At 41.9% G+C, this 26,398-nt stretch overlaps 1 protein-coding gene across 4 annotated transcripts in view; it reads right to left on the bottom strand.

Annotated features, from left to right (window-relative positions):
* kctd1 (potassium channel tetramerization domain containing 1) overlaps positions 1-26,398 on the bottom strand; it is a 146,842-nt gene that overhangs the window by 52,913 nt on the left and 67,531 nt on the right. The window contains exons 1-2 of one of the 4 annotated variants that reach the window (XM_059977391.1): positions 23,643-24,498; positions 21,315-22,155 (exon numbers count right to left, since the gene is read on the bottom strand). The exons of 2 other annotated variants lie outside the window; for them this stretch is intronic. In XM_059977391.1, the coding sequence (XP_059833374.1) occupies positions 21,315-22,155; positions 23,643-24,199 (1,398 nt within the window). In that variant the 5' untranslated portion in view covers positions 24,200-24,498. Of the gene's footprint in view, positions 1-21,314; positions 22,156-23,642; positions 24,499-26,398 lie in introns of those variants that run through there. One more of the 4 variants, XM_059977412.1, reaches the window with a different exon arrangement.

The raw sequence follows: 26,398 nt of genomic DNA, 5'->3' as shown, positions 1-26,398 counted from the left end.
AATATGTCTATCCAAAAGCCTCTTAAAGCTCCACCAAATTTCCACTACTACCCCTGGTAACCCATTCCAGGCACTTTCTGCATAAAAAAAACTTGCCCTTCACAACAGCTGTAAACTCCAACCCTCTGCCAAACCTTAAAAGCATACCCGCTGGTGTTTGAAATTTCCTTCCTGGGGAAAAGATTCTGACTGTCCACCCTATCTTTGCTACTAATTTTAAAAAATCTATTGGATTTCCTCTCAGGCTCTGATGCTCCAGAGAAAGTAACTCAAGTTTGACTACCCTCTCCTTATAGCATATGCCCTCTAATCCAGGCAGCATCTCAGTAAAACTCTTCTGCATCCTCTCCAGTGTCCACACCCTTCCTACAATAGATTGACCAATGCTCCCAGTGTGTTCTGGTCTGACTGAAGTCTTATAAACTGTGTGGAGGCCATATTGTGAACACAGGATGCAGTATGCTTCATTAAAAGTGCATCTAATTTCTTGATTCACCTGACTGTGTGTTCCTATTTGGGTGCTAATGATAACAACAGTAATGCCTGTCAGTGACTGTAATTTAGGTAACTAAAAACAAATAGGGTCAGGCAGCCTCCATGCAGTCAACCTTTCAGATATAGACCCTTCATCAGGACTGGAAAGAAGGGAGATAGTATAAAAAGTGGGGAAAAGGGGTGGCGCAAGAGCTGGCAGGTGATAGGTAGGTAAGGGAAATTAGGAATAATATAAGAGGCTTGGAATTGATCATTAGAAGTGACAAAGGGCTGCAGAAGATAGAATTTGATAGGTCAGGACAGTGGGATTGAGGTAAGAAGGGGAATCAGAGGGAGGAGTATGTGGGAAATAGGCAGATTCAGAGACAGAAGACAAGAAAGTGAAGTGATGGAGTCAAGTGGAATAAGGAGGAGAAAAGAGGGACAGAGGGGAGAAACTGATGTTCATGCTACCAAGGTGAAACAGGAGGTGCTATTCTTCTAATCTACATCCATGAAACACTGACTGGCTTGGAATACAAGAACCAGGAGTAGGAATAGGCCATCTGGCCTGTTGAGCCTGCTCCAACATTCAATAATATCATGGCTGATCTGGCAGTGGACTAAGCTCCCCCTACTTACCTTCTCCCCCAAAACAATTCTATCTAACTGTGTCTTAAATATATTTAATGAGGTAGTAGTCTCTGTTGCTTCCATGGGCAGAGAATTCCACACATTCGCAGCTCCCTGGGAGAAGCCAATCTTCATCCTAAATCCACAGCCCCGAATATTGAGGTTAAATCCCCAATTCTGGTCTCATCTAGCAGCAGAAACAGTTTTCCTGCCTCTATGTTATCTGTCTCATAATTTTTATATGTGCCTATAAGGTCCCCTCTCATTCTTAGGCCCTAGGGTCTCAATCTCTGCTCACAGGCTAACCCCCTATCTCTGAAATCAACCTTGCAAACCTACCCAGCACCAGCCAGTATATCTTTCCTCATGTAAAATCAAAACTGCATGTAGTACTCCAGGTGTGGTCTCACCAGTCCCCCATACAGTTGCAGCATAAACTCCCTGCCCTTATATTCAATCCCTCTAGCAATGAAGACCACCATTTTATTTGCCACCTTCTTAACCTGTGGCACCTGCAAACCAAACTTCATGCACAAGCACTCTCTCTTTTCCCCAATTGCTGTTAAACCATCTGAATTCTTCCAGCATTTCCAATTTCTTTGTTTCAGGTTCCAGAACTGTAGTTTTATCTGTTCTGATGAATATTTGAGTAATCAGCCTGTCAGAGTGACTGACATTGATTTTATGCAAACCTTTCTTCCCCTCCACATCTGATTTCTGAAGAGTCCATGAACCCACAAACAACACCTCACTATTCCTCTTTAGCACTACTACATACTTTTATTGTAACAGTAATATTTTTTAATGTCATACTGTACTGCTGCCATGAAACAGCAAACTTCATGATTTATACAAGTGCTTCTGATTCTATAGGTAACAATAATCCATTCAATGCATTTCCAGAGGAATTGGCCTACTTTTGTAGGAAGCGATATGCTTTCTCTGTCCTTTACTGAGTAATGTTTTCATTGTAAAACAGCCCAGATTCAGGTTTATCATCACTGACTTAACTGACATGAAATTTGTTATTTTGCAGCCGCAGTACAATGCAGACATAAAATTACAATACATTACAAAAATAAATAGATAATACAAAAAAAAGTGAATGAGGTGATAGTATTCATGGGTCGTTCTGAAGAAACAATTTCTGAATCATTTAAGCTCCTGGATCTCCTCCACAATGAAAAGGGAGCATGCCACCTTCATGAGGTGCCACATCTTGAGGATGCCTTCAGTGGTGGGGAGGGTTGTGCCTGTGATGGAGCTGACTGAGTTTGCAACCCTTGTAGCCTCTTGTGATCCTATGCATTGCAGCCTCCATAACAGATGGTGATGCAACCAGTAAGAACGCTCTCCATCGCACATCTGGAAAAATGTTAAGAATCTTTGGTGACCTACTGATTCTCCTCAAACTCCAAACCGAGTACAGTCACTAGTGTGCTTCTGCTAGCTGGTCTGCACATCCTCTGAGCACTCTACCAGGAATGTTGTCTGGTCCAACAGCCTTCCATGGGTTGACCCTGCACAGGGTTCTTCTCACATCGGCCACAGTGAGACACAGCTTGAACCACATCATCAAGTTCGCCGATGACATGACCGTGGTGGGTCTCATCAGCAAGAACAAGTCAGCTTACAGAGAGGAGGTGCAGCGGCTAACGGACTGGTGCAGAGCCAACAACCTGTCTCTGATTGTGAACAAAACAAAAGAGATGGCTGTTGACTTCAGGAGAGCACAGAGTGACCACTCTCTGTTGAACATTGATGGCTCCTCAGTAGAGATCGTTAAGAGCACCAAATTTCTTGGTGTTCACCTGGCGGAGAACCTCACCTGGTCCCTCAACACCAGCTCCATAGCAAAAAAGGCCCAGCAGCATCTCTATTTTCTGCGAAGGCTGAGGAAAGTCCATCTCCCACCCCCCCCATCCTCATCACATTCTACACGGGGTTGTATTGAGAGCAAACAGCATTATGAAGGACCCACGCACCCCTCATACAAACTCTTCTCCCTCCTGCCATCTGGGAAAAGGCACTGAAGCATTCAGGCTCTCATGACCAGACTATGTAACAGTTTCTTCCCCCAAGCTATCAGACTCCTCAATAACCAGAGCCTGGACTGACACCTTACTGCCCTATTGTCCTGTTTATTATTTATTGTAATGCCTGCACTGTTTTGTGCACTTTATGCAGTCCTGGGTAGGTCTGTAGTCTAGTGTAGTAATTTTTTTTTCTGTATTGTTTTTTACATAGTTCAGTCTAGTTTTTGTACTGTGTCATGTAACAGAATGGTCCTGAAAAAACGTTATCTCATTTTTACTATGTACTGTACCAGCAGTTATGGTCAAAATGACAATAAAGTGACTTGACTTGACTTCTAAATGATTGCATCAATTTATTGGGCCAAGGGAAGATCCTCTGAGAGGTTGATTACCATCTGGTCTTGCCTGTTCTATTCTGTCATGAGCTAACACCATGCGAAATACCTTGCTTACCCTTTTGATTCCAGATTTTTAGCATCCAGTGTTCCGCATTTGTCAAAAGGGCAGGCCTTGTACTAACCTAGACACCTTTGGATATTAGGCGTTCTCTCCCTTAATGTTGTGCACTTGTTTTGATTGGTGTCTAGCACAAGACATAGGAGCCGTGTTGAACTCCAAACTAAATTTAACCTTCTGTCCACTCAACCTGTCAAACGCCAACTTCTTGAAAGCAAGAGTCACTTTTACATTCATGGGGATAAGTCTGGTAAATTCCTAGCCAATCAGCTGAGGCGTTCCAAAGCCAAACAACATATTACAAAGATCCGGAAGGAGAACGGAGACTTTACATCGGATCATTTAGAAATTAATGACACATTTAAAAATTTTTATTCTCGGCTTTATTCCTCTGAATCTCTGAATGACAATATCTCTGTTGATCAATTTTTACAAAATCTGAATATCCCCTCACTTTCATCTGATTTCAAAGCCAAACTCAATGCGCCTATGTCATTAGAAGAAATATCTACTGCAATTTCTGCACTGTCCTCAGGGAAATCTCCTGGACCTGATGGGTTCCCTGTAGAACTTTATAAATCATTCTCTTCTCTTCTTTCTCCTCAGTTACTTTCAGTATTATCTGACTCGTTTAATTACGGCAAATTGCCACCCTCTTTCAGTGAGGAATCTATTATTCTTCTTTTAAAAAAGAGCAAAGACCCAACAGAGTGTTCCTCGTATAGGCCGATCTCTCTGCTCAATGTTGATGTAAAGATCTTAGCTAAAGTTTTGGCTCATAGATTAGAAACCGTCATTCCCTCCATTATCTCTGATGACCAAACAGGCTTTATTAAAAACCGTCTCCCTTTTTTTAACATTCGGCGTTTATTTAATATCTTATACTCACCTCCAACTGGGATTCCTGAATGTGTTATTTCCCTCGATACGGAGAAAGCATTTGATCGTATAGAGTGGAACTACCTTTTTGCAGTTTTAGAAAAATTTGACCTTAGCCAAAGTTTCATCTCTTGGATTCAATTGCTGTACCTGTGTCCTACTGCCTCTGTTTTAACCAATTTTCAGAAATCCCAAGTACTTAATCTCAAACGTGGCACCCGCCAGGGATGCCCCTTAAGTCCCTTTCTCTTTGATTTGGCTATGGAACCTCTGGCAATAGCATTTCGAAACTGCCCTGAATTGACTGGGATTTGGAGAGGGGGTGTTGAGCATAAAGTTTCTCTCTATGCTGATGACTTATTACTCTTTCTCTCAAATCCCTCTACATCTTTACCTCTAATATTTTCACTTCTTGACCAGTTTAGCCAGATCTCTGGCTATAAACTTAATTTACATAAGAGTGGACTTCTCCCAATTAATAAAGAAGCACAAGAACTAACATTTCGTGATCTCCCTTTTAAAGTAGTCCATAATCAATTTACTTATCTTGGAATTACAGTCACAAGGAAGTTTAAAGATCTCTTTCGTGAAAACTTTGCCAATCTTTCATATGCTATAAAACAGAGTCTGGTACAATGGTCACCTCTATCTATGTCTTTGGTAGGTCGTATTAATGTTGCTAAAATGTGTGTTCTCCCCAAATTTTTATACCTATTTCAATCTATCCCAATTTTTATTCCTAAATCTTTTTTTGATTCCTTAGACTCTATTATTTTGTCATATCTGTGGCAGAATAAGCGCTCTAGAATTAATAAAATCCATCTCCAAAAATCTAAAAAAGAGGGTGGCATGGCTTTACCTAACTTTCATTTATATTACTGGGCAGCTAATATACGTTGTGCTACCTTCTGGTCTTTCTTCCATGGCCAACCCGAGTGCCCTAACTGGGTGGCGATGGAGCTGAGCTCCACTAAAGAATTATCTATCTCTGCACTTCTTGGCTCTGCACTCCCTAGTAGTCTGCCCAGATCAATAGCTAATCCTCTTGTTAGACACACTTTGCGTATATGGGCTCAGATCAGGAAATGCTATGGTTTCCAGGGGTTTTCCGTTTCCAGCCCTGTTGTTCATAATCACCTTTTTTTCGCCTACTACTTACAATTCAGCATTCCAGGTTTGGTATAGGAAGGGCATTAGACATTTTGAAGATCTTTTCATTGATAATCGCTTCGCTTCTTTTCAGCAGCTCTCTGTTAAGTTCAATCTGCCCAATGCTCATTTTTTCAGCTATCTCCAAATCCGACATTTTATTGCTCCTTTAATTCCTAACTTTCCTGCAATGCCTGCGAAAAATGCTATGGACCTATTTCTTTCCATGAATCCACTAGGTAAAGGCTTAATATCAATCATCTGAGATAAACTAGCAGCCTTACGACGGGCTCCCATGGATAAAATCAAAATGGCCTGGGAGCAGGATTTAAATATCTCCTTATCTGAGGAGAGCTGGGATTCAGTTCTCAAATCGGTTAACTCAACCTCTCTTTGTGCTCGCCACTGACTTTTACAGTTTAAGATTGTTCATAGAGCACATATGTCTAAATCTAAACTATCTCGATTCTACCCTAGCGTTAGTCCGCTCTATGATAAATGCATGAGGGGCGTGGCCTCTTTCATCCATATGTACTGGTTATGTCCTAGCTTGGAGAAATTCTGGAAAGATGTCTTCACTACGTTATCGTGTATTCTGCATCAGCACCTACAACCAAACCCCTTAATTGCTCTGTTCGGTTTTTGGGGCGAGACAGATTTATGTCTGGGTCCGACCAAATGCCGAATATTATCCTTTGCCCCTCTCCTGGCTAGATGCTTGATCCTCCTCAGATGGAGAGATGCTGCCCCGCCCACTCATGCTCAATGGCTTAACGACATCATGGCCTATTTGGACCTCGAAAAAATTCATTATTCAGTTCTCAATTCGGATCTAAAGTTCCATAAGGTCTGGGGACCTTTTATCGAGTACTTTCATAACCTTCCTCTTGACTAGGGTTTTTTTTTCTTTCAGCTCCTTTTTTTTTCTGGTAGAAGGCATTATTATCCTCTGTTGCTGAGTGTATTCACAGTCTGGGAGTTTGGCTGTCCTGACTTATACATTCTATATTGTGTTGTGGTTGGTCTGGAGTTGTTGTTGTTTTTTCTTGTGTTGTGGGGCTTGGGGAGGACACTAAGCTTACTTGTCTTTAATTCAGGTGCTTTTTTTTGCTAAATTCTCTTCCTTTGTAGCATATTGTTATTGTATGCTTAATTTTGCACTGTTTTAATGTTCCTCATTGGGATTTGGGGTTTTTAATTTGTAAAATGTTTTGAAAAACTAATTAAAAAATTTTAAAAAAAGACATAGGAGCAGAATCAGGCCATTCAGCCCATCAAGTCTGTTCCACCATTCAATGATGGCTTATTTATGTTCTCTCTCAATCCTATTCTCCTGCATTCTCCCAGCAATCTCTGAAGTCCTTACTCTTCAAGAGCCGATCAACCTCTGCTTTAAATATACCAAATGACTTTGGCTCCAAAGCCATCGGTGACAATGCATTCCACAGATTCACTACTCTCTGGCAAAGAAACTCCTCGTTTCTGTTCTAAAAGGATGTCCTTCTATTTTGAGTCTGTGCCCTCCGGTCCTAGACTTGCCCACTACTGGAATCATCATCTGCATGTCCTCTGAATATTCAGTAATTTTCAATTTGATCCCCTGATTCCTCTATGAGAATAAACAAAATGAATAATAAGATATTCAGAATTATTTATTTGTAAGCAGTCAGTAAAGACAATGCATACCCCAGGGAACGGTTGGATGAACAATGGTTTACATTTAAGGGAGATACTGGATAAGATCATTGTGGAGTTCTGGGAATAAACCTGCAGCAGCAACAGTTTCCAAAATAACACAACTGGACCAAGCTGCCAGAGTTGGTGGTTGAGGTGGGTACATTAACAACTTCTAAAAGGACCTTAAAACAGATACATGGATAGGATAGGTTTAGAGCAGAGGTTCCCAACCTTTGTTTATGCCATGGCTTTGTTTAAACCCCTGGCTTAGAGGAATATGGGCCATATATGGGCAAATGGGACTATCCATCTAGGGCAGCATGGATTGTTGGGCTGAATGGCCTGTTTCCATGTTGTATGATGCTAAAATTGGTGCTGTGAAATAGATTTTAAGACTTCCCACATTCAGCTGATTGTAGACCAGCAACATTCAAATACCATGCAAAACCTGGTTGGATTGAGTTCAGTTCTAGTCACCTCATTACACAAAGGATGTGGAAGCTTTAGAGAGGGTGCAAAGAAGATTTAGCAGGATGCAGTCTGGATTAAAGAGCAACGTATCACAAGAAAAGATTGAGCGAGCTAGGGCTTTTCTCTTTCCAGCAAAGGAGGACGACATGTGACTTAATAGAGGTGTACAAGTGACAAGAGGCCTAAATAGAGTTGTCAGCCAGCACCTTTCCCCCAGGGTGGAGATAGCTAATAAGATATGGCATAATTTGAAGCTGGTTTGGAGTACAGGGAGATGTCAGAGATAGAATTTCTTTTTAAAATAGAGTGGTTGGTGCATGGACACAGTACCTTGTGTGGTACAGGCAGGCACATTAGGGATATTTAAAAGACACTTAGAAAAATGTAAGGCTATGTAGGAGGGAAGGGTGAGATTGATTTCAGAGTAGCTTAAAATGTCAGCACAACACTACAGGCTGAAGAACCTACACTGTTCTGTACTGTTCTATGTTCTATCAAAGCACCTTCAAATCAGAGCTTGTCTCTTTGGTCAGGTAGGATATCAAAAGAAAGCCAGAATAGGCCATGCCACTTTTTACAGGCTGACTCTAAGCGACTCCAAATCCACCAACGTGTTCAATTATAGCATCTCTGAAATGACCAAGCAAGACATCCTCTTCGGGGATAAATGTGAATAGGTAGTAAACACCTATTGAATGTCAAATGAATAGGATTTTTTTTTTGAGATTCTGGCCATTCTCTCTTCTCCCCGCTCCCATTGGGTTGAAGATACAAAAACATGATAGCATGAATCACAAGGATCAAAGACAGCTTCTACCCTGCTGCTATAAGACTACTGAATGGACCTATCATATCCTAAACTCTCCCAATCTATCTGCCTGTAGCCCTTGCACTTTGCCTGCCCGCACAGCACTTTCTCAGTAACTCGAAAACCATATTCTGCAATCCGTTCCCTTTTTACTAACTCAGTGTACTTATGTATGGCATGAACTGTCTGAATGGTATAAAAAACAAGGGCTGCTCACTGTGTCTCGGCACATGCGAACCAACTCAATAGTAAAAAAATGGCAAGTAAGCCAAACACATGGCGGGGTTTGGAAGAGACAAATGAATGAAGAAATTAAAATAATTCAGTGAGAGTAAGGTCATGAATAAATACAGCAATACACTCAAAAGGGCTGAATGGACAGTGCCTAGTCCCTAATATATTGGCGTAGAGGCCTGAGCTCCTACATCCACTGTTCTCAATCTACTGTTGTCGACCGAATCTCAGATGGCAATGAGGCTATGTAGAGAAGTGAGAAGATTGGCTGGTTGAGTGGTGTTGCAACAACAACCATGAACTACTTGTTAGCAGGACCAAGATTCAAGATAGTTAATGTATTTCCACTCTCAAGTGTAAAGGAGAATGAAAGGATGCAGTACAGAACAAAAACCACAATAAGGAACACAATAATAAAAAAGCAAAATTAAATACATACATAAGCGTCTGTACACAAGCTGAGTAACAGGAAATAATAAAGTAGTGTTGGTGAGGTGTGTGGATGGGTGGGTTAGCGGGTGGAAATGTTGATCAGCCTTGTTGCTTGGGGAAAGTAACTGTTTTTGAGTCTGGTGGTCATGTCATGGATGCAAATTCCCCCCCCCCCCCACCACCACTTCCCGGTGGGAGTAGGACAAACAGTCCATGAGCAGAGTGGGTGGGATTGTTTCTGACACCTTTCTGTAAATATGTCCTTGATGGTACAATGGAAAGCATTCTGACTAGTTGCATCACAGCCTGGTATTTATGCTCCAAATCACAAAATTGCAAGAGGCTGCAGATGGTTGTAGGCTCAGCCAGTTCTACATGGGCACAACTCTCCCCACCATCAAGGTCATTTTCCAGAGGTGGTACCTCAAGAAGCAGCATCCACCATTAAGGACACTCACCATCTGGGACATGCCCTCGCTTTATTACTACCATAACGCAGGAAGTACAGGAGGCTGAAGGCGCACACAACATTTTAGGAACAGTTTCTTCCTCTCTGGCATCAGATTTCTGAACAGTCCATAAACCCATAAACACTACCACGTTATTCCTCTTTTTTTAAAAAACACTATTTACTTTACTTACGCTATTTATTTTGTAACTTTATGTTTTTACACTGTACTGATGTCATGAAACAAATTTCATATCATATAAATCAGTGATGGTAAATCTGAATCTGGTGTAAGTCCACAAATGATGTGGATGCATTCTGTAAAATGTCTCCAGTCCTGTCTATGTGCGTGAGTGAATACTTGTGCGTGAGAGGGGGCTTGCAGGTGGGACAGGGGCATGACAGAGTAAAAGAGAGAGAGTAGCAGCACGTAAACATTTTATTTTTAAATGCCCTACAGATTACGTGCGTGCCTTTGGGCACAAAGAGAATGAATTTTAATTTCTAAAGCTCGTATTTGTGTCCCACTTTGCAATTGTTATAAACTGCAGGCAAAATGAAAAATAAATGTAATTCTTCATGATTAAAAGAAAACAGTTTCTTCAAGAACAAAACCAGGTTGACTCACTGTCTCCTTAAAAACTCTTGCTGGAGTATTATAATTCACACTAGTCCAGGGTACTTTGAACATCACCCCAGGAGACAGAGAAGGAAACCAGTGAGATGTGGAATGCACACAGTACAATTTCCTGAACAATGCTCTTCCCTCCTCTCAGCATACGAATGGAAGACAAATTGCAAGTCCTAACTGCATTTCTTTTCACCCCCTCTGGTGGAATCCAACACTATCAGATAGCAGCAAAGGCGATCATTTGAAAGTAGCAAGTAAAACAATTAATAGCCCCCAGTTTTATTTGAATTAGATACAGTTTGTAAAAAAAATGCAAATTCTTTCCTCAAATCTCATTTCACAGTAGATTCAGATGACATGTAAATAGGGCATTTTCAGAGAAAATTCTCTTGGAAGATGATACAATCTTGGCACTGTTCTATGCAGTGATAGCTATTGCTCCTAACACAAGTGCGTGTGGAAATTTCTCCAGAGATCCATCACTGACAAGGAACCCAAACTTATACATCCCAACCAAAATCTCAAGCACTGATTCAAATGAGAGACTTTGGAAATACGATGACATTATCACTTTAGAGGACAATTTGGTCACAGATAGCCCCTAGGTTTCTCATTATCAGCTGAGTGTGAGAGAGGACAGTAATGAGGCCCTCAGGGTCGACAAGGACCAGCAAGACTGCTATAGTTTGATGTTGCTGCTATATTATTGATATACAGGTCAAAGACGACTTAGCCCAAGTGTTAATGAAATATTTCAGTGGGTCAATAATTCAGAGCGTGACTCAGTTTAAGTAGGGTATGAACATGAAACTCACAGCATTAGTTAAAGATGAACGTTGTTTATGTGTTTGAGAGGAAGATATGAGAGAAAAGGCAACAGAGGGGACATGAAGGGAAGTGACTTGAAAGGTTATGTGAGTCTAGCAAGAAGGTTGCTGTGGTCAACTTGGACCAGATGGGCTTAAGAGGTTGATATTATTATTCTATGATACTAAGGATGAAAAGGAGTAGAGGAGATTCAGGGAAAATCAAACAAAATAGGTCGGTAGGTTAATTGTTCAAACTGTAAGATATTTCTGTTGTGAATACAGCTCAAATCCACCAGACAATTAACCTTCCCACCACTGAGTCCATCTATATTTCTCACTGCTTCAGAAAAATAGTCAACATAATCAAGGACCCCACCCATCATGGACATTCTCATCTTCTCACTGGACAGCTTCAATCCCACTGTTATTAAACTCATATGCTAAAAGATGAACGCCTGATCCTCTAATCCATTCTGCCATGGCTTTGCACTTTATTTTTCTGCCTGCACTACACTTTCTCTGTACCTGTGGCACTACATTATGCATTCTGTTTTCTTTTTACTTCAATGATTTGGCATGATCTGTCTGGATGGCATATAAACGAAAGCTTTCACTGTATCTTTTTCATGTGACAATAATAAATCAACACTAATAGTAATTACTGCACTGTACAATGCCCTTAACGTGTAGGTGGGTGGTTGGAAAATCAGTGGATGTTAATGGGCATGTGTAAGAACATAGGTTACAGGGAAATTAATGGGAGAAATAGCAACAATGGGATAGTTCTGAGAGCTGGCTGGGCTAAATAGCTTACACCCAAGACAGGAGGGAATATAAAAAATACAGGATGGGCAGAATGTACAAGCTCTGATCTATGTAAAATCTCAAATCCTCAAATTTACTGCAATAACTGTCAACCACAAAGGAGTAGAAACAGAATCAACCATGAAACACCCATCACCAATAGCTGAAATCCAATAAATGCAAGTCCTCAGGCTAATAGTTAATGCAGGTTGTAACTTTCTACCGCATGGCACTGAACTCCCGAGTTTCTGTATGTTTTGGATTTGTAGTACTAATTACCCAATTCTAACTATGATCTAAGATTTAAAATGAACTGAGACGCAAGAGATTCTGAAGATGTTGGAAATCTTGAGCAGCACACGCAAAAAAAAGTTGAAGGAACTTGGGGAGCCAGAAAAAAAAAATTTGGGCTGACATTCTACATTAACACTGGAAAAGAAGGGGGCAGGAGCCAGAATAAGGTGGTGGGCAGAGGAGTACAAATTGGCAGGGGACAGGTAAGGCCAGGTGAGGGGGAAGAGGGAATGAAAGGTAAAGGGAAAAACTGGGAGGTGAAAGAGGTAAATGGTTAGGATAAGAGTCATCTGGTCTCACCTATCACCTGCCAGCTTGTATTTCTTCCCTTCCCCTCTCCACCCTCCATTCTGCCTTCTGCCCACCTCATTTCCAATCCTAATTAAGGATTTTGGCCCAAAAATCGATTGCTCAGTTCCCTCTATAGATGCTGCCTGACTTGCTGAGTTCCTCCAGTATTTTGTGTGTCTTTTTTAAAAGGAACTAAGGTATGTACTAATCTGTGACTAATTAAACCACCATTCCAACTTCTTCACTTTCGGCCAACAGTGTAAACTAATTTTGTCTCATCTCTGCCTTGAATGATTGCCATTTCTTTCATGCCCTAGCCAGAAAATCCACTAACTTTGGTTTTAAGCTCTGTAAAGAAATCTATATCTTTCAAGTAAAGTATTTCCACTTTTTCATGATCTATCTTCTTTACTAAATGTTACTACGTGGACCAAACCAAAATTTGAGTTTAGAATAAATTAATCACTTTGAACCACTTGTTTATTCAATAAACAAAATGCCCTCTGAGACAAATCTATCTAGTGTACTTGAACTGATGAGGTAACAAATAGAGTCTAACTTAAGGGTAATGATTCCTAATAACCTACACTATAAATTTACCACTCAAGTGGATGTATCACAGCTTGGTATGGCAACTGCTCTGCCTGAGTCTAATACTGTTAAAGACCATTGGAGTGTCCCCTAGTATGATAAGAGAGCTGTGAGCATAGTTCAGCACTTCACAAAGCCAACCTCTCCTCCACAAACTCGGACTACACTTCTTGCTGGCTCAGTAAAACAACTCTAAATATGCCGTCTAGAGACTTCTGTTGTTGAGGGTCACATGACATTAATGACATCCCTTCACCAATTTCATAGACAGCATCCTTATCCAAATGCATCACAGCTTGGTGTGCCAATTGCTCTGCCTGTGATTCAACAAACAGCAAAGAGTTGTGGAGACAGCTCAGCCCATCATGGAAACCAGCTTTCACTCCATGGACTATACTTCTTGCTGCCTCAGTAAAGCAACCAACTTAATCAAAGACCTCCTCCCATCCCAACATTCACTCTGCTCTCCTCCCATCAGGCAAAAAATACAAAAGCCTGAAAGCAGGTACCACTAGGCTCAGGGACAGCTTCCATCCTACTGTTAGGAGAATATTGAATGGCCTTGCACCTTTTTGACTGCCTGCTCTGCACTTTCTCTGTAACTATAACACTTTATTCTGCATTTTGTTTTAATTTACCCTTATAATCTTGATGTACTGACATGATGAAATATCTGTGTGGCTGGTATGCTAAACAAAGTTTCACTGTACCTCAGTATAAGTGACAATAATAAACCAATTTACCTATTTATTTAGTGCAACAGTAGCTAGAAGCTTACAGACATAGAAAACTCATGACCCAGGAGGCCATTCAGCCACTGTGTTGTGATGGTCAGAAAAGATGGTTTATATATAACACACTCAAGGTCTTACTAAGAGAATTTTTCTGTAACAGAGTGACCAAGACTGTACACTGTACTCCAAGTGTAACATCACCAACAGCTTGTACAACTGCCTCATAGTGTCACAACTTATACACTCAATCCCCTGACTGATAAAGGCTAGAGTGTTAAATGCCTTTTTCATCACTCCTTCTGCCTGAGACACTGCTGAGTGATGCACCTTACTTTGAGGGCTCTCTGTCCCATTGCATACCCCAGTGCCCTACCATTCACAGAACAAGTCCCACACTGGCTTGACTATCCAAAATCCATCACAACATCGGAGCAAAACTGGCCTATCAGGCCTATTCAGCTTATCAAGTCTGCTTCACCATTCCACCATAGCTAGTTTGCTTTCGCTCTCAACCCCATTCTCCTGTCTTTTCCCCCGTAATTGACGCCCTGAGTAATCAAGAATCTATCAATATCTGCATTAAATATATGGAATGACTTGGGCTCCACAGCCATCTGTGGCAAAGAGTTCTACAGATTCACCATCTCCAAGTGAAAGAAATTCCTCTTCATCACTATTCGAAATGGACATCCCCCTATTCTGAAGCTGTGCCCTTTGATCCTCCACTCCCCCACTGTTATCCACTCTATCTTGGCTTTTCAATATCCATTGCTTTCGATGTGATCGCCCCTCATTCTAAACCTCAGCAAATACAGGCTCAGAACCATCATATTCTCCTCATATATTAATCCACTGCATTGAAATCCATATAGGTAGTCACTAACAAGAAGGACCAGAAGGTGATTCAAGTTTTCATGGGTTCCATGATCAGAACTAGGTTTTAAGTTAGGTATGGATAAGACAAGAATGGATCTCAGGGGAATGAGCTAAATCAGAAGAGACTATGTAGGCAGTAGGTGGGAGATAGATTAGGAGCAGCTGTTATTGGTGAAGTACACATATGACATGGGTGGGAGTCACTTAAAAACTCACTATTCAAAATTCACGACCAATCCTGTGAAGACAGCACAGCAAAGCTCAGGAACATGGGAAGATTGAGAGATAATGCAAACTTACTCAAAAAGAAAACGGAAGCACATGCAGAGTTCAGGGAATCAGAAAGGGCCTCCGAGGAATGTAACGGGGCTGTGGGGCAAGAGGATGAAGATGAATCCCAAGGCATTTTATAGATACATCAAAAACAAATGTACAACTAGGGAGAAGATAGGACCACTCAAGGACAAAAGAGCCAATGGAAGTAAGTGGGGGACTAAATGATTACTTCACATAGATAGTCACCAAGGAAAAGGATGTGGGGGATTAGTAACATCAGGAAAGTTCAAAGAAAATTTACTATTTAAGTACATTTATGCTATCAGCTATGTTCCCTCTAAGTTGTGTGTGTGTGCGCTCACACACACGTTTTTCAACCAGCACACAAAGAAAATTAATGTGTGCACAAAAGGTTAGTTACCTAAAATAATGTAGTAATTAATAATTATACTTACTGAAAATAATCTTTTAGCTAAATGTTTGTTAACTAGTTGGTCGGTTTTTCAAATACCAGAATGCATGTCACTGATTTACGTCACCCCACCTTTCCTGTTCCAATTTGTACAGCTGCATCACAGCACTAGCTATCACTGGCGGACAGTGTTCATATCGTAAAGTTTACAAAGATCTGTTTCAAATCCTGTAGATAACTTACTAAGTTTTTATTGAAAAAAATATTGATTCACTATGTCGAATTCAAAAGAAGTGAAGGATGTGAAGCGCAAAAGAACTGTAACTTTGTTTAAAGTTGAATGACTTAACAAAATAGTAGAAACTGCTGCACCGAAAGCTCATGAGGTCATGAATGTTCAGCTACGAGAAATATTTATGTATGATTCAGAAACTGGAGTTATCTATTTGTATTGTCGTGACGTGAAAGATGCTGGAGAATTTGCTAGTGGAAAGAAGTGAGATGATATTTGGAACCTTGATTTTTTGAAGCGTCATTCAGCAAGTAAATTGCATTTGGACGGTGTGCAAAAGCTAAGGCAACAGAACCCGTCATTACCCGTTACAGGAGTGTTACGCATGTTATGGTTGAGTGCAGATGAGCAAGAGTGAAAATGATCAAACCCAGAGGAGATCGAACTCTAAAATGTCTAAAATATCATGATTTTCTAGCTGAAAATGCTGTAATAGACAGTTTAATGATCTCAAATTTTCCGTGCAAGAAAATATTAAATCCAAACTGATTTCAAACTTTGCTCAAATGATGGCATTTGTACTTCAAAATGAACAGCTTTGCAACCTTGCACAGTTGATGGACGTTGGGGAACCTTTCTTGTGTCTAGTGTGGACTGTGAGCGAGGTTTCAGCCTAATGAATCAACTCAAAAACAAGCTGAGAAACCGTTTCAGTGAATGCCATTTGGATATGTTAGTGAGAATCAAAAGCTATCAACTGGATGTAAGTTTACTAGTCTAGATAGAGTTTACAAAGAATGGGTAAATGCCAAAGACAGGAGAGAGAAAAAATAACTGAGAGACTTAAATATGTGTGTTATTTTGTTGTTAATCTGTGCAGTTTTATGTCAAATATTTTGTAAACCTACATAAACTGTGTCATGTGTGCATTCAGTGCTCACATACTTCTGTCACAGGAAAAAAATTTGCACAAGATTTTTGTGCACACTGACTACTAAAAATTAGAGGTAACATTGGCTACCATATACTACCTTCAGATTCATTTTCTTAAAGGATTTACAGGAACAGAATGGAAATACAATAGCATTTATGTGAAACTATATGTAAACAAAGACTGACAGACCACCAGTGTGTAAGACGAACTGTGCAAATAAAAAACTGTACTGAGATCATGAGTTCGTAAAGAGTCCTTGATAGTGAGTCTGCAGGTCGTAAAATTAATTCCAAGTAGTGGTGTTTGAATTTATCCACAATGGATCAGAACCCTCATCCTTATAGGGTAAATCTGTTTCTGAGCCTGGTGGTGTGGGACTTGACATAACCATCTCAGGTCATTGAGACAGACAGGAGCAGAGATCACTGGGAGCGTGGAGAGAGATCTTTATGTCCTCTTTATCCACAGGTGATGTCCCAGAGGAATAGAGAATTGCCAGTGTTGTTCCTTTGTTTAAAATCTACAATAGGGACAAACCAGGAAATTTTACGCCAGAGAACCTCACATTAAGGAAATTATTGGCAAAGATTCTTAAGGATACAATTTAGCCACATCTGGAAAAGCGTGTTAGTATTAGGGCTAATCAGCTTAGCTTTGTATGGTGGGAGGGGAAGGTCATGTCTTACAATCGTGATTTGAGTTTTATGAGGAGGCAGTAAAGATGATTGATGAGAATATGGCAGTGGATGTTGTCTATATGGGCTTCAGTAAAATATTCACCTCCACCTTTTCAAGGACAATTAGAGATGGTAGTGTATACCACTCACATCCAGCAAATGGATAAAACAAAGAAGCCTTTTAGTCATCATGTGTGCTGGCTCTGAAAAGATTTTGTCAATTAGTCCCACTTCCCATTCTTCATAGCACTTCCTGCTAATTTTTCTCTCTCAAAAATATATCCCATTCTGTTTGGTTGCAATTCCAGACTAATCTGCTCTCACCGACCTTTCAGACAGTATCCCACATCACATCTCACTGTGTAAAAAGAAACTCATCTCACCGTTGCATTGACAGTATTAACCTCGTTTCAAAACCAGTTCTCAGCTAGAACAATAACTCTGCTGCCCAGTTATATTGGAAGCCTGCCAATGATGGTAACATTCCCTATGCATGTGGAGCAAAACAGAACAGACAATGCTCTCCTTTCACATTTCTTATGTGCAACGTGAGACAGAGAGAGAAAAGAATTTTAAATTAAATTTTAAGATATCATTTTTTCATAAAAACTATTTAATTAATAAATTATAAAATAAAAATAATTTAAAAAATATAAATGGGCACTTACCTTGAACTACCATTCTCTAAGATGTGTGATGTCATTCAAACGAATGAGATGTGGTTCTTACACCAGTTCTCCCCTGTACCTTAAGGTTGCTACAACTGGGGATGGTAACAGGGACAAGCTCCCAATATCTATTAAATGCTCCCAATGGCATAAATCCCAAATAACCTCTAACAACCAAGTCCAGCTCCTGGCCTTCATGTATGGCCCAGCTACTAAGCCTGGTGGAACCATTTCTACTGACAGGACAACGAGCAAAGGTAGGTTACAGGCACCTTAAAAACTGTCATTTTGGGTAGACGGAGCTCATCAGCCGTGGTTAGTAACTCATTTAGGAGGAGGAAGACAGTGATCTCAAACCTCCTCTGCTTTGCAGCTATACACACTCAAGGGGAAGGCTTTGGGAGTAAACCCTGAGGGAAAAATCTGAGGTGGAGTACTAAGAGTCCTACATTGAAGTCAACACTGACTGGCAACTCCTGTGAAGCCACTGGTACCAAACTGAATCCATCTCTGCCACTCCTCTAGATTCATCAGCTGCACGGGGAGGAGGGGAGCCTGCTACATGAGCACAGCGTACTGCCCTGGCTTGTGAATCACGTAGACAGCTAGGATGCAACATTCATGGCTGACATTGACCCTGGCATAAAGTGAACGCTCAGACACAAAGGGCATCTGGACCCTCACCAGCATGCTTAATGGTGTGTCCAATGCCAGTGCAGGTCAGATGCACTGGCAACAGTTCGTCCTGGATTCAATGTGTTAATGTGCAGGTACAGAGAGTTAAGTCAAGTTGAACGGCAAGCAAAAGGTAAAGAATATCCTGCTCAATGGGTCTTCATGGAATAAAGGAGTGAATCTCAATCTTTGGTAGTCTGGCACACCCAAATTAATAACACTTTCATCTTTAAATGAGATCAGTTATGGAAGCATTGGGACATACAGCATGGATAAGGACCCTCCAGTCCAACTATGGTCCCCACCCTGCCAGTCTCAGTTTTCGACATTAGGCTCATATTCCTCCAAGTCCTACCCCTTCATTTACCTGTGCAACTGCTTCTTAAATGATACTGTCCTCCCAGCCTCAAACATTTCCTCTGGCAGTTCGTTCCATATACTCCCCACCCTCTGGTGAAAAAGTTGCCCCTCAGGTCCCTTTTAAACCTTTCTCCTCTCACCCTAAATTTATGTTCCCTAGTTTTCAACTCTCCCTTTATCTTAAGCACTTTTATAAGGTCACCCTCATTCTCCTACCTTCCAGGGATTAAAGACCTCGCCTGCCCAACTGCTATAACTCAGGCACTCTAGTCCTGGCAGCATACTTGGAAGTCTTCAATGCACTCTTTCTAGTTTAATTACATTCATTCTATTACTGTGTACAGTTCTTTAACTGTATACAGTACTCCAAGTATAGCCAAACTGTAAGCAGTATAACCCTCCAAAACTGCATACAGTAATCCAAGTGCAGCCTCATACACAAATTAAACTACACCACAATGTCCCAACTCCTGTACTCAGTGCCCTGACTGAAGGCCGGTATGCTAAATGACTTTCTCACCAGCCTGCCTAACTCTGCTTTCAATGAACTGCACTTGTACTGCAAGGTCCCAAAGTATTCCAAAGTGTCAGGAAAGAATGAACTTGTAGTTCTACTACACCTTTCGCATGGTCAAGAAGTCACAAAATGTTTCACAGATAAGTCCTGCTATTATAATATTATGAAACACAACAGCCAATTTGTGATTAAAGTCCTAAAACTAGTTTTTAACCCTCACCTACAGATCAAATAGCTTTCAGAGGCAAGATGACAGCTGAATTGAGAACCAATTTTGCCACAGTGAAGCAACTCTTTACACAGAGGTTACACATTATAGGTATTACAAGATAGAAAATATGAACAGTGGTACTTAGATTGGATGCCATCTGGGAAAACCTATCAGTGGAAAGAGACAACGTGCACAAGACATGTGAATCAGCCACAAAAAGGCTGTCATAGTGTCAAAGCACAAAAGATAGTGGACTCAGAGGGGAGAGATGAGAAATTAAAATGTGGCCTGGGTTTGAAATTTTCTATTAGAGAATGCAAAGATTATTGATGCAAATGAAACTAAGAACAATGCAGAAATGAGTTAATTGAATGGGGTGAGTTTAATGGGCCCATTAACTCAACATAACTTTTAAAACAAAAATAAAATCACGCTTCAAGTTTCTGGGCATCAACATCTCAAAGACTTTATCCTCAGCCCAACACAGTGACTGCAGTCACAAAGACACACCAGCAGCTATACATCATTAGAAGCTTTAGGAGATTTGATATGTCACCAAAGACTTCAGCAAATTTCTACATTTACTATGGAAAGCATTCTGAGTGGTTGAATCACAGCCTGGTATGGAGGCTCCAATTCACTGAATCAAAAAAGCTGCAGAAGGTTGTAGACTTAGTCTTCTCCATCTTGGGCACTAGCCTCCCCACCATCGAGGACATTTTCAAGAGGCAGTGCTTCAAGAAGGTGTCATCCACTATTGAGAACCCTCACCATCCAGGATGTGCCTTCTTTTCATTACAGCATTCAGGAAGTTGGCACAGGAGTCTGAAGACATACACTCAATGTTTTAGGAACAGCTTCTTCCCCACCATCATCAGATTTCTGAATGGTCCATGAACCCAACCTCACTATTTTGCCCTCTTTTTAATTTATTTGTTATTGTAACTTACAGTATTTTTATATATTGTTAAAAAAAAGAATTTTAGGATGCATATTGTATACATTTCTCTGACATTAAATGTAGCTATTGAACTGTAAATTCAAAACCTGGCAAGGAATGGGCTCCACCAGGTTTCAGATGCCCAAGACATGCCGTACGATAAGCAATCACCAAAAAGATCGGTGCAAAATGCTTGTCATGACGGTGCCCTGATGACTCCACCAGGAGTTAAGGGTGCGCGCGCGCGCACACACACACACACTGAACTGTCGTTGAAAAACAAATTTCACTACATTTGTCAGAAACAATAAACCCGATTTTGATTTTGCTTCTTGTGTGAATCTACACATGCAAGATTGACACAAAATTTAAATACAATAAGTTGCCCAAGTTATAATAACTTCTTTGCTGATCATCTCAAACTTTCTGCCAAAGCTTTTCAATTAAAACAACCCTCTCCCCCCAAAAAAAAATACTAAATGCTGAAAGAGTAAGGAAGGAAACAATTTAAAATTTAAACAACTTTAAACAAATGATAACCCTAAATAAATATGTTTGTTCATCTTATAACTTAACTTTTAAATGTAGACAGTGATTATGGTAACAACCAAGATATGTCTTAGCTTTTGTTTAAATCAGATAGATGGCTTCAAAAAAATCAGTTCAGTTGTTTGTCAAGCATTACCTGGATAGTCGATATGAGTATTGATGTATTGGATCCAAGGCGGTCACTGGATTCCTGAAGCAGAGATTCCTGTGAGCCGTTGCCATCTGGAAGCACATTCTGGGAATCTATGGGATCAGAGGACCGGATGCATATTCGTTTTGGTGAAGGTGGACAGCTGATGTCGTGGGATGACATTGGTTGATAAAATGTGGGGGTCATAGTCTGCTCCACTTTCACCCTTACAACCTCTCCATCATGGTTTTGGATGCCGTAAGGGCAGGGCTGCTGGTGATGTTGATGGGAGCCATTAGTGCTTTGGGGCGATCTGTGAGGCATCAGCCTGTTGCCAGTGCCTGCTATGCTGCTCAGTGTGGCTACAGACATCGCTCCTATGCAATGATTAGTGTAAGTCTTTGAGAGTTTGGCAGTTTTGGAAAGCATCTGCATCCGTGTGCCCAAAAGATTTTTTCCAATGGCTTTGTTTTCATACCAGGTCACATCACTTTCATTGCAATGATCCCTTGGTCTTTGAAAGAAAGCCTTACAGAGGGGGTTACGCTTTGAAATATACTTAACAAAACTGGCATAAGGGCAAAACTCTGTGCCCGTTTCATACATTCTCTTCTTGCTCCAAGTTACTGAGCGAGATTTATGATAAGGTCCACAGGCTTTATAATAGACAAATCTTCTGCCATCCTCATCTGTGCCCAGGCCAAAAGAGTCCTCCTCCAGTTCCCTCTGGTTCTCCCGACCCCTTGTGCAGAAGTACATGCAGATCTCGAACCAGACCTTATTGAGCAATCCAAAGGGCATGTTCGTATCGAAGCTGCAGGAGGTGTAGAGTTTCCTCAGATCGGACCTGGTGATAGGGATGTCACGATATGATTTGTCTTGATGACATGATACAGTATTTTTTTGGGAAAAAAAAGAGTATGATTTTGCTTTTTTTAAAATAAAACCATAATGACTAGGCATAAATCAACACCGGCTGCATTGTCCCAATTTCCTAGCAAGGACCAGGAAGTATGCACATACTGAGAAAACATTATAATGCTTCACACAGTGCATTGTAAATTGCTTGATAGTCTTCTGTGAAAACTATTCCCTCATTTATAACTAGAAATGGGCAACTATAATTCCCTCTACACACTACATATAGCACCAGAAATGGCAACTTTTAACAGATCCACTGCTGTTTCACGACCTAAATATCCCAGTTGGGGAACAGAAGCATTTTGCCAGATGCTAGTGGTTAGAAAGGCATTAATGCTCTAAAATTATGGCACGACACTCCTTGTCCCAAATTGATAACTGGGAAAAAAGGTAACCTTGCTAAGTCCATATCTCACCTGTATATTCATTAAGCATGATAATTACCCAATTTTAGGCAACTAATGCAAACCACATAGAGGAACAAATCATCCAATCGCTGCAATGATTACTATGGTCAAACTATCCAAGATTAGCTTCCAAGTGCATGATGCCCACCAACAATCCTCCACACTCCCAGGCACAATTCTGGCCAAGGAGTGTCTTTGGTAACTTTAAAACTTGTATGGTAGTCTGTAGATTACAAGATATAAATATTTAAAATCCAAGTTTTTATGAATTTTTCAGTTTCACTGTCACTTGATGGCAGACAAAACAGTTCAAGGCTATTTAGTCTAAATAAAAAGCCAAGTTAATGCAAAAAAAAAGCCAGCCCGAATGCTGCCGACCTTAATCAAACGAGAACTGCACAGTTCCTGGAGGTCATACAGTATGTGCATTGCATAACTAATCAAACGACTTTCATCAAGAACACACAGACACACAAAGAGCTAAAATGTGCAGTAGAAAGGAATGAAGTAGCGATGAGCACCATGCCTTGCCCTCTAAAGGAGGGATGCAGCCAACTCTTAGCACAGGACTGATGCGATTCCCCCAAGCATAGCGTATAGTGTTAAGTTTACGTTAACTCGTGCTTGGCAGGAACTGTTGTTCTGCAGCGAACAGCTAATTTTCCTGGTATTCAGACCCTGCATTTCTACAATAAACTTGTACTTGAGAATGAAGGGATAAAGTTGGACAGTTACTGCACGTCTAACAAAGTTAGCGATGACTATGTGTGTGTGTGTGTATATGTATATGTGTGGAGGGGGAGGGGCACACTAGTAATAAAACAACAAGGACGTTTCAATTCATTGAGTCGCTAATCTGCAGCGGGACAAGTGTAATTCTGCAAGGAGTCAGTCGGTCGGGCGTGCGTGCTGGAGTAGGATGTGAAAGACCCGGCCAAGTGTGTGTGACGGGGGAGCGGAGCGAGCGAGGGAGGGGAAGGGGAAGGGGAAGGGGAAGGGGAACTACCTGGTGATGGCTTGCTTCTGGATGACGGGACCGGCTCCCTGCTCCTCGAGTTTTCTGATGACGGCGGCCAGCGTCAGGTTGGCACTCCGGAGCTCGGGGTCCTTGGTCAGGTCCAGGGTGCGGCTGTAAGGGGGTTCGTTCAGGTAGCGGTTGAGCGAGCTGCGGATGCTGATGAGCGAGGATTTGCTGTACACCTGCCCGCTCTTTGACCTGGCCTCAGCGTAGAAGGAGCGCAGCGCCCGGCACAGCTCTTCCTTGCCCAGCCTCTCAAAGTCGGAAGGCTGCTCCCTCTCGCTCAGGTAATCGCGGAAGATTTTGACGGCGTAGCGGGTGGCCAGCCGGGTGTTCTGGCTCAGGCGGCCGGACGCCTCAAAATCAGGGGCAGAGCCCGCCGGTGCAAAATCGGGCGCGGCGGGTGCTGCTGCTTCCTCTTCCTCCCGCTCCCGGCGGCGGCGGATAGAGCGGCGGGCACTGCTGGCACCCGGCCCCTGCCCCGGCCCCGGTCCCGCTGTTCCCGCTGCGCCGGTCCGCTCGCCGCTGCCGGGCACTCGCGCCATGTTGCGGCTGGTGCGGAGCCGGGGCGGCGCGGACGCATGCGCTGCATTGGTCTCTGGGATTTTGCACCTGCAAACAGTCCCAATCCCATCAGAGGAGGGTGAGAGAATATCCCCCCTCCCGGAGTTTCGGGTGTCCCGACTGTCGCTCTTCTGCCTAGCACCGGTATAACTCCGTTAACCCCCTACCCACCCACCCAGCCAGCCCCTATTGAAGACGGGATCCGTCACCGCCTTGGTGGCCGCATTTCACAGCTCCTTCGCGAGCGACAACACACTCACGCCCGCGGACACCCCTCCTCAGAGACCTTCCCCCCTCAGCTATCCCTCCCGACTTCGCCCCCTCCTCTTCTTACTTCTCGTCTCGCTGCACACCCCTCCCCACCCGCATCGTGTGGCCCTGCCCCCACATCTTCACCCTCCTCCCCATCCTGTCCCATGATCACACCAAAACACATTCTGTCAAACCATTCCACTCCCGCATCCACACTTCTCTTCTGTCTTCTGACTACCCCTTCCATCTCGTGTCCACAACACCGCTTTCCTTTACCCCGTTCTTTGCTTTGACCTTGTCCTTTCTAAACTCACTTACCCAACTCAAACCTCCCCCACTGCAAACTCCTCTTACCCGTCAACCCTCCACCTTCTCTTTACCTTAAAGTTCAAAGTAAATTTATTATCAAAGTACATAGAGAAATTCATTTGCTTGTGGGTAATCACAGTTAATAGAAAAACAATAGAATCATTGAAATACCGCACCAACTAGGCATTCAACCAGTGTGCAAAAGACAAACTGTGGGAATACAAAAAATAATAAATAAATAAGCAATAAATACTGAGAACATCAGAGCAAAAGTCCTTGAAAGTGAGTCCATAGGTTGTGCAAACATTTCAGAGATGGGGCAAGTGAAGTTATTTCCTTTGGTTCAAGAGCCTAATGGTTGAGGAGTTGTAACTGTTCCTGAACCTGGTAGTGTGAGTTGTGAGGCTCTTGTACTTTCTTCCTGATGGCAGAAGTGAGAAAAGAGCATAACCTGGGTGCTGGGAGTCCCTGACAATGGATACTGCTTTCCTGCAACAACATTCCATGTGGGTGTGCTCAGACTGGGGAAAGCTTTACCCATGATAGACTAAATCATAGCCACTACTTCGGTAGGATTTTCCATTCATGGACATTGGTGTTTCCGTACCAAGATGTGATGCAGCTAGTCAGTAAGCTGTCCACCACATATCTATCAAAGTTTGTCAAGGTTTTAGACATCATGCCAAATCTTCATAAACTCATAGTCTTCATAACTCATAACTCGGTGGTGGGGAAAATGCTAGAGTCGGTTATCAAAGATGTGATAACAACACATTTGGAAAGAGGTGAAATCATCAAAGTCAGCATAGATTTGTGAAAGGAAAATCATGTCTGATGAATCTTATAGAATTTTTTGAAGATGTAACTAGTAGAGTGGAATGGGGAGAGCCAGTGGATATGGTATATTTAGATTTTCAAAAAGGTTTTGACAAGGTCTTACACAGGAGATTAGTGTGCAAACTTAAAGCACACGGTATTGGGGGTATGGTATTGATGTGGATAGAGAATTGGTTGGCAGACAGGAAGCAAAGAGTAGGAGTAAACGGGACCTTTTCAGAATGGCAGGCAGTGACCAGTGGGGTACCGCAAGGCTCAGTGCTGGGACCCCAGTTGTTTACAATGTATATTAATGATTTAGACGAGGGAATTAAATGCAGCATCTCCAAGTTTGCGGATGACACGAAGCTGGGCGGCAGTGTTAGCTGTGAGGAGGATGCTAAGAGGATGTAGGGTGACTTGGATAGGTTAGGTGAGTGGGCAAATTCATGGCAGATGCAATTTAATGTGGATAAATGTGAGGTTATCCACTTTGGTTGCAAGAACAGGAAAACGGATTATTATCTGAACGGTGCCCGATTAGGAAAACGGGAGGTGCAACGAGACCTGGGTGTCATTGTACACCAGTCATTGAAGGTGGGCATGCAGGTATAGCAGGCGGTGAAAAAGGCAAATGGTATGTTGGCATTCATAGCAAAAGGATTTGAGTACAGGAGCAGGGGAACCTCCTGCAGTTGTACAAGGCCTTGCTGAGAGCACAGCTGGAGTATTGTGTGCAGTTTTGGTCCCCTAATCTGAGGAAAGACATTCTTGCCATAGAGGGGTACAAAGAAGGTTCACCA

The sequence above is a fragment of the Hypanus sabinus genome, chromosome 1, assembly GCF_030144855.1.
Source record: "Hypanus sabinus isolate sHypSab1 chromosome 1, sHypSab1.hap1, whole genome shotgun sequence".
Classification (NCBI taxonomy): Eukaryota; Metazoa; Chordata; class Chondrichthyes; order Myliobatiformes; family Dasyatidae; genus Hypanus; species Hypanus sabinus.
The sequence above is the reverse complement of the archived record's forward strand: the minus strand, read 5'-3'. Positions and strand labels throughout refer to the sequence as shown.